Source organism: Ambystoma mexicanum, chromosome 4p (genome assembly GCF_040938575.1).
Source record: "Ambystoma mexicanum isolate Mex_15411 chromosome 4p, UKY_AmexF1_1, whole genome shotgun sequence".
Taxonomy (NCBI): Eukaryota; Metazoa; Chordata; class Amphibia; order Caudata; family Ambystomatidae; genus Ambystoma; species Ambystoma mexicanum.
In genome coordinates, this window is record NC_090927.1 from 266,273,209 (window position 1) to 266,288,763 (window position 15,555).

The 15,555-nt window shown below is 42.4% G+C and overlaps 1 protein-coding gene across 6 annotated transcripts in view; it reads left to right on the forward strand.

Annotated features, from left to right (window-relative positions):
• The window catches only part of RUNX2 (RUNX family transcription factor 2), a 540,217-nt gene that overhangs the window by 313,560 nt on the left and 211,102 nt on the right, over positions 1-15,555 (forward strand). For all 6 annotated transcript variants that reach the window (XM_069605789.1, XM_069605788.1, XM_069605794.1 and 3 more), the window contains one exon: positions 11,356-11,460. In XM_069605789.1, coding sequence (XP_069461890.1) covers positions 11,356-11,460 — 105 coding nt within the window. The remainder of the gene's footprint in view (positions 1-11,355; positions 11,461-15,555) is intronic.

A 15,555-nucleotide genomic window follows, 5' to 3' on the forward strand; every position in this document is an offset into this window, starting at 1 on the left:
CATCCCCACAGACAAAACTCCAACCACGAAGTAACCAACCCCCCCCCCCCCGAGTGGGAGAAACTCAACCCATAGCGGTTGACGAAAATGCCTAGACCAGCCAAGGCGGCAGCCATACAAATCTCTTGCAGAGAAAAACCCTCCTTGCGTCGGCCCAGGAAGCCGCCAAACCCCTGGCAGACCGGCCCTGATTGTGCGCAGGCACAGGCAGGCCAGAAGCCACATAGGCCCTGGAGATCACAACCCAGAACCACCGGAAAAAATGGAAACCACAGATGCGTTATTCCCAGCCCCAGCCAGACCACAAGCAATCAGAAGACTATCAGATTGGTGGAAAAAAGCAAACCTAGCCAAATACTCCAACACGTCCCGCTGGACAAAATGTTAAGCCAAGCCACCTCCTTATGCATTCTCGGATCATGAAAGAAGTCAGAGAGAACCAGATCCTGAGAGGTGTGAAAACCGAGATACAACTTAAGGGAGGAACTTCGGACCACACCTCAGCACCACCGAGTCTGGCAGCACCCTCAGGAAAGGAGGGTGGCATAAGAGAGCCCCAATCTCCCCAAGCCTACGGGCAGAAGCGAGGGCAATAAGAAAGCAGATTTCAGTGTAAGATGTTTGATATCAATCTTGGAAAAAGGGCTCAAAAGGAGGCCCTTGAAGGAACCGTAATACAAGAGGGAGATCCCAAGGGGGAAGCCCTTTATCAGCACAAGGACGGGAAGAAGAAAAACCCTGGAGCAACTTCCCCACCAACACCTCCCCATCCAAGTGACCATCCCCCCAAAAGGAATTTCATGGAGGCCCATTGAGAGCAAAGCATGGAAAAAAACTGCCAGGCCCCTGTCAAAAGCCCTTCTGGAGGAATCGAAGCATAGCAGAGAGGCCAGAACGCAGGGGAGGGATCCCAGACCGGCCATACCAGTCTCGGAAATGGCTCCAATGCCTGCCGAACACCTTCAGAGTGGAGGGTCTAAGAGCATCCATTATGTACTCAACTATAGGATCTGAGAACCCCTGAGATATCAACCTAGATTGAGCAATAGCCACACTGCCCATTGCATCCGGTGGAATTCCAACCGCAGATCCCCTTGAAGGGGACACGGCCACCTCGTAACCAGCCAAGGTTCCTAGGACCGAAGCTCCAACAGAGAGGGGAGCCAACTCCGGTGGGACCAGAACTGAGCTAACAACAACACAGTCACCCTGGACACTCTGATGCGCCAAACCACCCCGGGCAGAAGGGGAATAGGCGGAAAGGCATAAAGGAAAAACCCCAAGGCCACAGTACAGAGAGGGCGTCCATCTCCCAATCCCCCGGCCTGAAACCGAGAGCACAAGAGGGGAACTTCTGCTGAGGCCGGGGATGCAAACAGGTCTAGAACCGGGGACCCCAATCTGACACAGGTCACCGCAAAGACCTGTGCCAACAGGACCAGTTCCGCAGAGGAGTGAAAACCGGCGTCTGAGAAGATCCGCTTGAACATTGTCCACCCTTCTGATATGTGAGGCCACCAGAGACACTAGACGAGATTCCTCCCAGGTGCCTATCAGCGCTGCCAGAGCATTCAAGGAGCAGCCAGAACCCCTTTTGCAGTTGACATATGCCAAGGCCGTCGTATTGTCCGATCGGATCAAAACCGCTGACCGTCCAGCAACTCCTCGTAGTACACCAGAGCTTGGACAATGGCACAACTCTTTCCAATTGGATGATCGCCGGCTCTCCCCAGATCTCACAACCCTTGAGCTGAGAGGACCCCCAATGTAGACCTTTTCTGCCGGCGTCGGTAATAAGAGAGGCCACAGGAGGAAGGACTATGCACACCTCAGCCTGTAGACCTGAAACCCCCCGCCACCATAGCAGGGAGACTCGCAGCGCTGGGGACACTGAAAACAAAACTACGAAAGCCGAGACGTCGGGAGCCATTGGGAGAGAGTATAAGACACCAGGGGACGTAACCGAAGACGGGCTCAAGGAACCGGAAAACACGCAAGACGCCACGTGCCCCGTAACTTCAGCAACAGGCGAGCCGAGACATACTGCCTTCTGAGAACCCAGACCAGCCAGCAAGCGCCCCCCCTGCACAACATCCAGAGTACACTCTCCCCAGACGTCCAGACAAGCAGTGCAGGGTCTTGAGACCCATAAGCAGGTGACACATCCTAGAAGGCATAGGGACCAGGAACACCCGCAAGTAGAAAACCTGACCCTGAACAGGGAGAGGAACGGACAAGACAGTAACCCACAACAACCGTTCGGAGAGAACAGATCCCATGGCCAACTACTTGGACCGTGAGCTGGGTACCAAAGTCCTAACCATGCAAACCTGGACAGGAGGAGATGGGAACGGCAACTGTTACCCCCCTCTGGAAGGAGCCCATTACACAGGAAGCTGAACCCCACCGGTCCCATACACCTCCGAGGAGCTAGAGACGAGGAGCCAGGGAAAACTGCCAGTCACTGCACTTGCACCAGAGGAAAATCACAGGACGTTGAAGCATGCCTGTGCCACAATATAACAGCATGCTTGTCAGCCCACAAAAAGATCCTACTTATCAAAAGGAATATACAGGACAGCCCAGAAGTCCAGCAGACCATGCCCCCCCCCAGCCGACAGAGGAGCAATCCATCCCGGATAGCAGACATCAAAGGCAACCCCCCCACCTGGGGTATGCCTACACTGGAAAAACCCACTGAAGTGACATCCCTCTCCACCGGCACCAGGGGCCCTGAGAACCCCTCCAAGCACAGACATGTGCCACCATGTGCCATATCACTTCCCACAAGTCTGAGAGGAGGCGTGAAAGCAACACGTTGGCACCGGAGGACCTAGGCCCTAAAAGAAGAGACACTGGGAACCCTCTGAACGGCCATTACTTCCATGATTCATTTTCTATAATTCCATGCTGGACAAGGGAAAAGAAAATCATCTCCTTTGACCTTCCCTCGTGAAGATCAGAGGAAGAGGACAGGACAAGGAGTCTGCGTCCATAGCTAGCACAGACCCAAACACACCACTAACTCGCCACATGACTGAGAGGTGGCTTGAGCCATGTATCCAGTAGCTGGAAGCCCCAAGCTCTAAATCATTCCAATGCGTCGGTCTAGGAAGGATGAAGGGTCGAGTCAGCACCGTAGAGACTCGAACCCGAAGTGTAGAGTATGCCAGGCAGTACCCTTCCGGCCGCTTGCAGACATGCCCAAATCTGTGCCGTTTTCACAGGCTGCACGCAAAGAATGCAGCCAACATCCGGTGTATCCTGGGCTGCGTGTGTCTGAGGAGTGGGTGGTATGTGACATGCCTGTGACAGAACAGAGCCCCCGCACTTTCAAAGACTCTCTGCCACTGTCACCCCACGACAAGAAGCAGAGAGGCCTCACAACAAAAAGGAAGGCTAGCCCATACTAGCAAGTGCTTGCCATTATTTCCAATAAGGATGTGTACACAGAGCACGAGGAAACGGCATGTTGAAGGAGTCAAGATGGCCATGCCAGCAGGAGAGGGGAAAGATATCAAGCACAGTCCTCCCCTCTCCTTACCTTCCCCCAGAGAATGCAGCTAACATCCCGTGCATCCTGGGCTGTGTATGTCTGAGGAGCGGATGGTATGTGACATGCCTGCGACAGAACAGAGCCCCCGCACTTTCAAATACTCACTGCCACAGTCACCCCACGACAAGAAGCAGTTGAGATTTTGTTAGCAGCATAGAAATGCAACAAAATCTGGGACTCCCACCACACACAGTGGCAAACAGTTCAGTCCTTTTGGTTTCAGCATATACAGGAAGACATACCTTAGGCGTTTTCCTTTTTGAAAAAATATTGAATCTCTTAAAATTTACCAACATTTATTAACATCCTCACACACCCAACAGTCTGCAAAACCAAATATGCAAAGGTCTTAAGGTTGCTGTGATTCTAGGAAAGTACAGGCCAGAAACTCACTGCTTTAAGTAAATATAAAGAATTATTGAATCTCTGAAAATGCTGGAAGACTGATGAAATTGAAAATTACTTGAAAGGATGAGGAGAGCATTTGCTAAGAGATATCTTTTCATATTTGTTTTTTAGAATTGAAGTATCAATTGAAATAAAAAATAAAAATGATCCTTTGTTCGAGTAATTTCTATTTTGCAATCTAGACGTTCTATGGCTTTGACTATAGTTGTAAACAGTAAAAAGTAGTATTACAATTATGTGCAGCAGCTCACAATGATGGTCTTCTGAGGCTCTCAACGGTATATTGCTCAGAATACATATTCATCAAGCAGTGTTAGTCTACCTGAATCCCACACACATCTTCCCAATCAAGTGCAAGAGAAGCACAAATATAGTGCTTTCTGGATTACTGAAAATAGCAATATAGTTTTATCAATAACAATGTCAAACGCTATCTCAATGTTTAGTTGAGTATATCCACGGCGTTCACTGGTGTTCTCTTTTATTAAAGTCTTGTCTACTGCATTTTGCATGATAGCTGTGGTGTGTGATTTAATAGAAATATGGCACCAAATGATATAATTTTGTAGATGAGGGTTAATAGCATTTGGAACTGGTTGCTGGAAATTGTGCTTCAACATCGGTGGAAATTATTGAAGAGTTTAACAATATATTTATGTCATATTTTATACTCTAGAGAATGTGACATTTTGCAATCTACAATAGGCACAAAATATATAAATTGGCCTTGTTTTTTAATTGAAATTGTCTTATTGCTTAGCAAAGAATAATGATTAATACAGTGCACACTAAAATATGTCAGTGTAAATACAACCATCTGCAGTATAGTCATTGTATAATGCCATTTTAAATGTAAGATAGTCCAGTGATGTAAATGCTCATTGCTCATATATGTGTGAAATTTGGAGATGATAGGTTTACACCAAAGGAGTCTCAGAATTTCATAATGCTGATGAGGATAACATGAGCTTCACAGTTTGAGTAATAGCAAATTATTTTATTTGTTTTTCCTCACACGTAGAAAACAGTATCATAGAATCTGGGCAAAAGTATTCATGACCATACATCTTGAAGACTGCCTTATCCACTCAGTTCCCAGAGTCTTCAAGACTTACTAATAATGTTTCTTTACTTTTTGATGTTTATTTTGGATATATCCTGACATTTCTTTTTAATTAAACCTTATAGACTGATGATGGGATCATAACTGCGGGATAGTGACCCATCCCAGGTTATTGGCCGATGCAAAGAAGAGTACTATAAATTGGATAAATGTAATTTATCCTAAATCATAATGACCGCTTCAAGGGCTATAATGCTGGTAACACATGGAGTTGTGTAGCTAAACAGGAAAGTGTTTTTACTGTGGCGAAATAATGAGCACAGCCAAGTAATGTAATGTTAAATTATTGACCATGAAACTAGTAACAATAAACTTTATACATTGTTAACTTGGGGATTTGAACTGCACATTAACCTCTCTGCCTTCACACAGCTTAAGACAATTGTTTCTGTGCTGCTTTTTTAACCTCCTGCTCAAGACAGAAGTTTGGAACGAGATTTATATCAGGGAGTATGTACTGTATTCTGAGCAGTTCTGATTGGCTCAGAAGAGGTTGATGATGATTCCATGTGCTAATACAGCATTAAGCACTGAGATGGGGGCAGACTTGGCTGATATCGGCCTGACAGCCCGAGCCATGGTAGGCCTAAGTGAAGCGAGCTTATGGCCATTATTGGCAGAGGCGTAGAGAGGGTAGGGTCTGAGCAGGCAAGGCTCATCCATAATCTGTAAAAGCAGCGCTGTATGGGCATTTACAGATGTTAATGTTACTGCAGTGGGCCAAACTACATTATCTACAGACACCACTTGTTAGACAAACCTGTCTACGTCTCTGATTATTGGCCAAGTACCTCCCTCATTGACGTCCTAGACACTATTAGCACCCCGAAGATTACTCCAGGAAAAAAGCCTTAAGAAGAGGGTTCCGTTTTAGCCGCCCCCACACTAAGCCAAGAAGTGTATCATTCTTCATAAAATTCCTTATTATAGTTCTAATTGTCCTCATTGCCTGACATCCGCATCACAATATCCACCAAATGTTCGCAAACTCTAACAAATGTCAATATTTTGTATTCATGTGGGTGCAAGATCAGTTAGTCATCTAAGGAGAGGAATCGGGAAAAGTTCTGTTAGTTGTTGTTTTACACCAGGTCGAAGCATGGCTTGGGGGAATATAGCTGATGTTTTTAGAAACAGGGAACATTTCCATTACTTGATCTTTTATATCAAACATATGGGAGGATAAAGTGATAGATGCTGACCTAACCTGTCCATATGTTTAATAAGCAGAAAAACACAGATGTATCCTTACTTTTTAAAATTAATCTGTGGATATGTGACAGCTTCGTATGGAATAAAGCATGCACCTAAACTCAATGATGCTAAGATCTGGGAACAGCAACACAGTTTCTAAAAACGACACCCAATTAGTGATGCTCATGGGAAATCTTGAGGCATTTTCGAAAATTAAATACCACCATTTGCAAACTTTGTCAACAATTCTTCTACTACAATTCGATTTTTCATTACATATACTACTTCTGTGTGTGTTACATTAAAAGGTATTTTATATTCGTACCATGTCTTTACTCTCGAAATCACATTGTTCAAGTTTAATTATTTTGCACAAAGCAATTAGTTCTTCGTATTTCTCGGGTAGAGCATGTTTATCGTTAAAATAACCTTTATATGTGCACTATTAAAAAACATATAACTAAAGGTTAGGTCTCGTAAACTTGCAGCATCTGCAATCTTGCTTTCATTTGAAATATTAGTTAATCATAACTAGGCTAGACATACATAATGAAGAGTGTACATTCAAGTGAATCTACCTTTTAACAAACAGATCAACATTGAACTGGTAGAACAGATGAGAAATATAATCCACCTCTCCCACTTGAGCGCTATTTGAATGTAAGAAATAAAATATGTTGTCCTTTAACCCAGATATAGACAGATGACATAAATATCTCAGTAAAAGCTTTATTTATAGAATTATTGGTATGTAATCAGTGGTTTCAAAATGAATTATAAACCATTGCATTGAACATTTTCTACTAGTCTTACAAGAAACTCTTAATTTAGTTCATCAATGCCTAATAACATTTCTCTAGACCCTTGGTTTAACTCTATATGCTTTATCTGACTCAATTGAGTTAGTTCATTGCTATCATCAGGAACATTTGGATGATTTGCTTAGAAATGTAATGATTCTTTGTGTACATTACCATATGAAAAACACCCATGTTTTTGCACCTGCATCAGTCTTATCTCCCGTCGGTCCCAGTCCTACCTTCATTTATATTTGCCTATTTTGCGGGGTCATTGGTTGGATCACATTTAACTGGTAGTTTATTACATGACTTTTTTAAGGCTATTCTTTTTTGAGTTTGTTCATCTAAAAAAACTAGAAATGTATACAAACATTTGCTCCAAACCTTTAAAATATGCTCAGCTACCCTAAAACAAATACCCTTTGCTTCAGTGTTTTTTTTAGCTGATGTCCTTTTTTTACGTAAGTGACCTCATCATTTGAGGAGTATCTTGGAGGGGAGTTTTGTGGTGGTAACTTACCATGTAATTTTGTTTTTGAGTTTTGGTGACAGAGTTGACATCTTTCTGTTCTTCTTCCGGTTCAGAGATTCCAAGCTCTGTTTTAAATGTTCTAGTACTTTGATTTCCTGACAGTTTTAAAATTGTCACATGTTCCTGTATTAATCTCTTGGCCTGTTGCTCTGCCCCTAGCCCCCATAGAAACCCAACACTAATAACTCTCATTCTTCCAAAACCCTAAACGGTATGGAAAAGGGTCCCCAGAACTGCATGTCTTCAATGACAAAAATACATTTTCTATTGACAGAGTAGCATCATTCAGGAAAGCAAATATGTTTTGCAACCTCAGATCAAATATACAATACTGTTTTTAACAGCTTTTCTTTATGAAAAGGTTTTTAATAGTAGATGCTTAGCAGCTGCTCACAGGTGCCTATGTAAAAGTACTTTTATTTGTGCTGTCTCGGCAGTATGACGCTTTCACCAGCTGCTAATTCTTCATAAAATGCGATCCCATATTTGGGGTGACCAGAAAGTTCAAGAAGGGCATACATATGCCCACAGCCAGTACCCCGAACCAACAAAAGAAAGGAGAAGGCCTGTGGCGCAATGAGGACAATGGACAAGTAAGATGGAAATGCTACTTTGCCTTCAGGTAATATCTGCACATCCTTTACTGAAACTCACTATTCCTTCCCCCATCCTGGGGGATGCCAAAAGGGCCATACATAGTGTTTAATACAAGGAAATATATTCTGCTTTTCCTTGTGTCAATGTAAGTAACAATCACCCAGAAATTACAGCATCCATTCACTGTAACTCAGTTTATCACCACATTCACGGTTCCACCTTCTCAAACATTTAAAAGTCAGTACTTTCCTTGGAATAAAGCTATAGTACGAAGATAATATAAAACGTGGTTCTTCCTGAGCAGTTCTGTAGATTGACTTCTTATCTACTCTTGTTTTGCCCTAGTTTGCTGATACGGGTGTCCCCATTCTTCCTCACGACATGCTGCTAATTTTCATTTTCTTGCAACTCTAGTGACGGGGGATCTTGCAGTTTGTGGGACCAGCAGCAGCTACCTCCTCCCATTTCCTGCAATGCCAAAACGCTGAGTACTCACTGTGTCCACCAACTACTTGATTTGTAAGTTAGTGGGTGGGCCAGGTGCCTACTAAAGCAGGGTTCTTACCAGAGGTATTTCACTGCCTCTCTTAGCCACATGTACTCCTCCACTGCATTTTGTTCAGGACATTTCACATTTGGCCAGTATCAATGCTGCTTTCACCATTCCACACACGTCTCCACCGTTGCATAGAAGATAGACTGTAAACTGCAGCAGCTTAAATACAAGCCAACATACTACCTCTTGCCACAGACAACAAACACCCGTTGTCCACACTTTATTATTAACATTGTAGTCGTACTTTAGGGAGGTTGTTGTTTTGTGTTGTAGAGAAAACAAGATAACAGTTTCATGTTTGCAGGTTTACCCCTGCAGAGAAGATAGACTTTACCATCATCAACCTAGTGGGCCAAATTCTCAAATATTTATACTGGAGCAAATGATAAGATGCCATGAACATCTTTGATTTGGAACTGCTACCATATGCATGATTCACAAAGTCTAGAATTGTGAAATATGAAGATTCCTGGAACATTTTTGAAATGCTAAAATGCAATTTTCAGTTCCAAATGTAGCCAAGTTTGGCGCTTTGTGAGTCACGCATAAAGGAGCAGGTGAAAATCACATATTCTGACTGACATCTCATTTGAGCCATTGAAAATCTTTGTGAATAAATCCCAATATATGCTGAGTATTTCAACAAATAAATAGGCCAATTTAAATACCAATGTATCACGCCATTTATGTGTGTGAGTGATGTCCTTTGCAAACCGCAGAACAATAGCCTGCATCTTGGCTATTATGTGGGAATGTGATCTTTTCTCATTAAGTTCTGGAAAACTCGAATTCTCCTACATACCCTGTTTTAGAAAAGTTGAGTAGAAAAGTTAGCAGGAACGTTCTGTACAAGATTTGTTGTCGCACTAAAGGATAAGTTTGAAATACAAGGGGGTTGTCCTGACGTCTGGAGTCAAGTGTTTACTTTTTAGTTGCCATAAACAAACTCTGAAAAAAGAGGAAAAAAAGAATGGAATACAGAACTAAGTGTGTGAAAATAAGCTACTTACCAGCAAAACAATAAAATGCTGAAGTATGTTCAATATTAGTGTCTGATTATTAGTTACCAAAGCACGACAATACACAGAATTAACTTGATTGTGTATAACATGAAGAAATAGTATTTTCTTTATGGCAACTAAAAAGTAAACACTTTACTCCAGACATCAGGACAACCTCCTTGTATTTCAAGTATATTCAGCCCACAGTCCTTCCCTTTTGATACAAAGTACTAAAGAAGCAGGGCTTTCTGGACACTTTCAGACATCGCCTATTCTACGATTGCTGAATTGCTGGCTGATTTATTGAGTCATCGCTCTACACCCACCTCTTTCCTGTCTTGAAGCCGTTTGCAGTTTTTAACAAACTTGCATGACTAACTGTGGCACCTCCAACTGATTTCAACTGTCAGTGAATCTGCAAAACAGATGCCAGTGTTACTTGTGAGAACACAAGCGGAGGTTAGGGTCAGCACATACTTTACATCCATATTGCTAACTGGGACAGCATGCATATCTGCGTGTAATGCAGTTGTTAGCTGACAATGTCTGCGTCGATCTTTCCTACAACGTATTAGGGACCAAAAGAACAAACTCGGGAGATAGAGATGGGTTGGTGAACGACAAGCAGCAGCAGAAGCCAGAGAAAAAGGGAAGTGGGGGATAAACAAATGTATGTATAATGAACAGATGCACGGACTCGATTTTTCACAGTTGTTTCGAAACTTGAAATTTATGGGAAAGAAAAGATAGTGGGAATAAATGGGCCATATTTCATATGTATAATATGTAATATGGAATAACTTTTTAGATTTAAAACAAAAGGCACATACATAATGAGAAACATACTATCCTCAATACCATCTTTGGTGTCTGGTGCCTTCAGCTTTGTGGCTTGTCATCAGCTCATCAGAAGTGCGCGCATCGCCCAAAAGCTCTAAATAAAATGACAGTGACAGAGATTGGAGCAAGCTCATGCAGGCTACTTTGCAAGGGGGTGGTGACACCATAAACTAGCAATGTATTTTATGAATAGATGCAGATACTAGGTGCAGGGAGTACCGTTTTGTGCATTGGAGGGCCAATAAGTGTACAATACAGTGGGAAGAGGGTGCTTGTGGGGGTGAGAAGACTTTCCTGGGGGCACTGAGAACCCTTTGCTTGTATAGAAGGAGAGTTTGGAGTGTAGATTGGACGGCATTTAGACAGGTTGTGTTCTTGGCCCAGTAGAGGGAAGCAAGGGGGGTGACGGGGAAGAAGCGCAAGGCAATAACGCTTTATTAACCATTTATTAACCATTATTCATCCTTTCTAAATTTCACAAAATATACAAAAATCAAAATGCAACCATAGCACTATGCAGTCAACTCCTCTATTATCGAATCACTAAAAATTAAATTGAAATATGCTTTCTTAATTTATGTATAAAATGTAAACCAATAATTGCAAAACTTATTTTTTTTAAAACTATTATACTTGCTGCAATGCTATTATTTCAGACAGGAAATATGCAATTCTTGTGATATATTGTGACCCTTTATGCCTAACCTTTTCAAGTTACCTCAATGAACGCATGTTTTTCTGTTTTCAGGCAAGAGTTTTACCCTGACTATAACTGTCTTCACGAACCCGCCCCAAGTAGCCACCTACCACAGAGCTATTAAAGTCACGGTGGATGGACCACGGGAGCCCAGGAGTGAGTACCACAGTGTTTTTGTCATTCTTGCAAAAAGTGAAAAGGAGTTATCTTTGATCTAATATAAGTTTCAAAGCGCACACAGGTTTCTTTCTGTGTCTCAAGTGGTTTGTTGTCTCCAGGAATGAGTAAACAATGCCACATTGTGCCATAACAGACACATCTTTGCACTGCCGACATAGGTAAAGGCACCAGAGGATTCTCTTCATACACATTTTCCACGCACATTCTGAGAAATGATTGCTTGGTTTGGTAATGTCAGTGCTCTGTTCGGTCACGCTCCAGTAATTGTCATAGATTGCTTGTACTGATAGATTTAGTGAGGCATAGTTAATCCCTCATGGTTTTTCCGTCTGTCTGGGTCCCTGAAAACCTTTCCTTGCAACTCGTTTTTTCGAGTTTATGGCTATGAACACGAACAAGCTTTTGTTTTCTGTTCGTTGTTTGCAAAATGATTAGGATTAAGTAGGCCTGACTGTGCTTAATTAAATGTATTTAGAGATCAAGATTTGTTTAAAGACTGGGCCCGGTTTAAAATAGCTTCTAATGGAAGCAGTGTTCATAGCTTTTATCAGTATGTCCATGTTGCAATTCTTTGTTTTTGTACTTCTATTATACCATTTTTAATACGTTAATTTTACCTTACTAAATGTGTACAGTTTTAGAAATGGAGGACAATACTCGCACATCGTCTATATTTACAAGATCTTACTTTAAAGATAGTTGGAGATAAATGTATATGGGACACATTGTTTATTTTCACAAAACAAAAGGCGGCAGAAATAGTCATACCTAAACCAAAGCAACTGTCAATGCAGATAACTGTTGCCGTATTTGTTGTACTTTGGGACAGAATAGATATTAAGTAAAATGACCCTGCGCTTCTACTGGAGCTCCTACAAAAGTTTCCTTATTCCGTTGTGTGACAGATGAAACATAAAACCCTTTGATGTGATTAATTCGCCAATTTTCAAGATGTATCTGAAAGCTTAATGAATACCCCATGGGCAAGTTCACCCAGTTTTTTTTATGAAGACATAAACTGATACCCATACCGCCATCAAGTTTTTTATGGCGGGGAGCTGGTGTATGCAAATGCTCCTCCATCAGGGACCTCTTACCCAGCAAATTGTATAGAGCGTGTACAGATATATTTTCCTAGATCATAAATCATTTGGTGGACCATTCGTTTAAAACGTAACAAATCCAGCCATCATTGTCACTGTTCACTTGGGCTCAACAACAACTACGGTGCTATGACCACCCACCTTGCTTTATGCAAGGTGTTTGACAATAAAGCTGTTGCCCAGCTTGACAAACACACGTGTATTGATCCATTATGATCTTGCTAATCTCAAAGGCATGGCACAGGAAAAATCCTCCACAAAATCTACAATACTTCTCTCACATCAGTTAATGTAGGCAGCCCATGCCTGCTAGTAATTGTAATGGCAGTTGCAGAAACCTGGTTTTCTGCACCCCCTCCACTACACCACCCAGGAAGTACTTCACACGGACTATGCTTCTTTCTCTCGCTCCCCTGTCTCTCCAGAAAAGGTGGAAGTGTTGGTGTCATGAGCAGCAAGGACACACTATTGCCACCAATCTCCCCTTCTCCTTCTTTGAGCACATCTCTTTCCAACTACTCACTCTCCTCTGCTGTCATAATGGGTAACCTCTTTCTTTGACAACTCTTTTGTAAACCTACACAATCTTCCCATTGACTATCAAGGCAACACCTTTGATATCATATTCCTATCTTTCACCCTAGTAGGCTCTGCTCTCACTCACAAATTAACACTGATAAGTCACTCATTCACTTCACCATCTCTGTTCTTACTCTCCAGCTGCACTCCTTGATATATATGACCAAACATAAATGAATGCCACATTCGAATGGATTGTGTCCTCCCACGTATTCCTCATCTTGTGATAATTCGTTAGAAAAGTGGGATACAACCGCCAAAGTCCAACAAACTAACACTCAAGAAAGGTGGTGTGGCCCATAAGAGGAACAACAGACACAAAAGGGGTACATAATCCACCAACTTCCACCCTCACATTCCAGGCACAGAACAACTGCAATCGGCTCCCAAACATCACCCAAATCAGTCAGTCGCAACAAGAATATGAACCACCAAGAAAAACTCACAGAACACTCAACCACCACTACACCACATCTATCCTGGTATGTGTCACAACCATCACCAAACATCACCAGGCACACCAAACACACCACTTTCACACAAAGCTGTGCATGTGCTAACAACCTCAGACTGGCTCAAAAGAAAGGGTGGAATGAGGCAGCAGGATACACATGCAAGTAAAACCTCTCACACAGGTGGTGCCATGCCACACCTAGCATGACAACACAGGAAGCAAACCGTATTCATTCATCCTCCACCCGAGCCCCATACACCCAAATTCAGTCTCTCAAGATGTGCATGCACACATGACCCACAAACATACACAACACATGCATCACCACACCTCAACACACACACATTGTCACTACGACATATAACAGATTAAGCAGATAAGGTAACCTTGGTGACACCCAGAAACCAACTGTAAGTATGAACATTCCAACTAAATGCTAAAAAGAAAATGGGAACAATTGGCCAATATTTGTACAAATATCTATAAACAAATTCATCAACTTGAATCCTTTTAGAGTGCCCGCATGAAGGGCAGTCCATACATTTGTATAGTGCAAAATTAACTCCTTTGACCTTTTTGGATCAGTTTATCTACCTTATCCTTATTTTTCAATTCTTTTTATGTCCATGTGGCGGACAGTCCAGACCGTTTGCCCAAATCTGCTGCTGCACTCTGTACCCTGAGGCAGTCAGAAAATCATCTTTATCCCAATAACTGGATGCATATATATGCTGTATGGATGCACCCTAATGACACCATATACACTAACACAGGTGAATTTCCTAAACCTGGGACGTTAACCATAAATACAAAATGAAACTTCACTTGAGCCTGTATTGTTCACTTCAGCCTAAATTCCCTCGGCAGCAACGTTGTGGTACTAGGTAAACAGAGGACAACATGTGATACTTTCGGCAGGCCACAACACTTAAACACAACTCGACATGGCAATGACCCATACTAAAGGAAAACAAAGGTTGAACCTCACATCAGTTTGACAGCCACATCCCATATCACTTGAACATCATGAATCCTGCAAAAGCTAGACATCATTCCTCCTTTTCAAGCTCTGCTCACCCCTCGTGGCAGAGATGTATTATTAATTGATAAGTCCTCATAAAAACTCCTTAAAAAAATGGCCATATGAGCATTTCCCTAAAGCATCATACTATGCATTCCCTGAATAATGTTGAAGCAGGATTACAGCATAAAAGCATTGCTCAAAACAATGTAAAGATTTTCATTTAACATTCCTTATTATTCAGATACTGACAGAACACGAACGATCCACCAGCCATCCTCTCACATCCAGCTCAGGCCCCCAATTGACATTCATGGAACACTCACATTCAGCACTCATTCAACATTCTCCTAAGTTGTCTATCATTCATACACCAACATTCCATCAGCATGCATTCCTGGCCAGTGGTACAGAACAAGACCAACTCACATTACAACAGTAATCCATCCACTCTCTGTCATTACTCACTTTGTAAGCCATTTTAATTTGAAATAACACCCCTGTTCCTCAATAAGTACAATTGTACCGCTAAACCTCAGGATGTCTTATGCACCATAAAGTGCGAGATGGGAGGTTCCTGCCAGCAGGAGCCTGACTCATAGTTCCTCCCTGGCCAATCAGAACAATTAAAACCCATTCCTGTCCAACTGCTATCAGATGTTGTGTGGAGTTCTGCAAAAATCACCCTGTTGCCAGTACTCTTTAAGATCGATGCGAAACCTTTCCTGATTGTCATATGTTGGCCACACTCATACCTAGCTGCGCATGAATGCCCACCGCATCCCAAAGATCATATGCTGATGATAGCCAACCTAGATCTACCTAAACCTCACCAACTAGCGAAAGCAATGCAAAGATTTTAAAGTCTTCACATATGCCAATAAATCATGGCTAGAAAGGGCTTTCCAAAACCT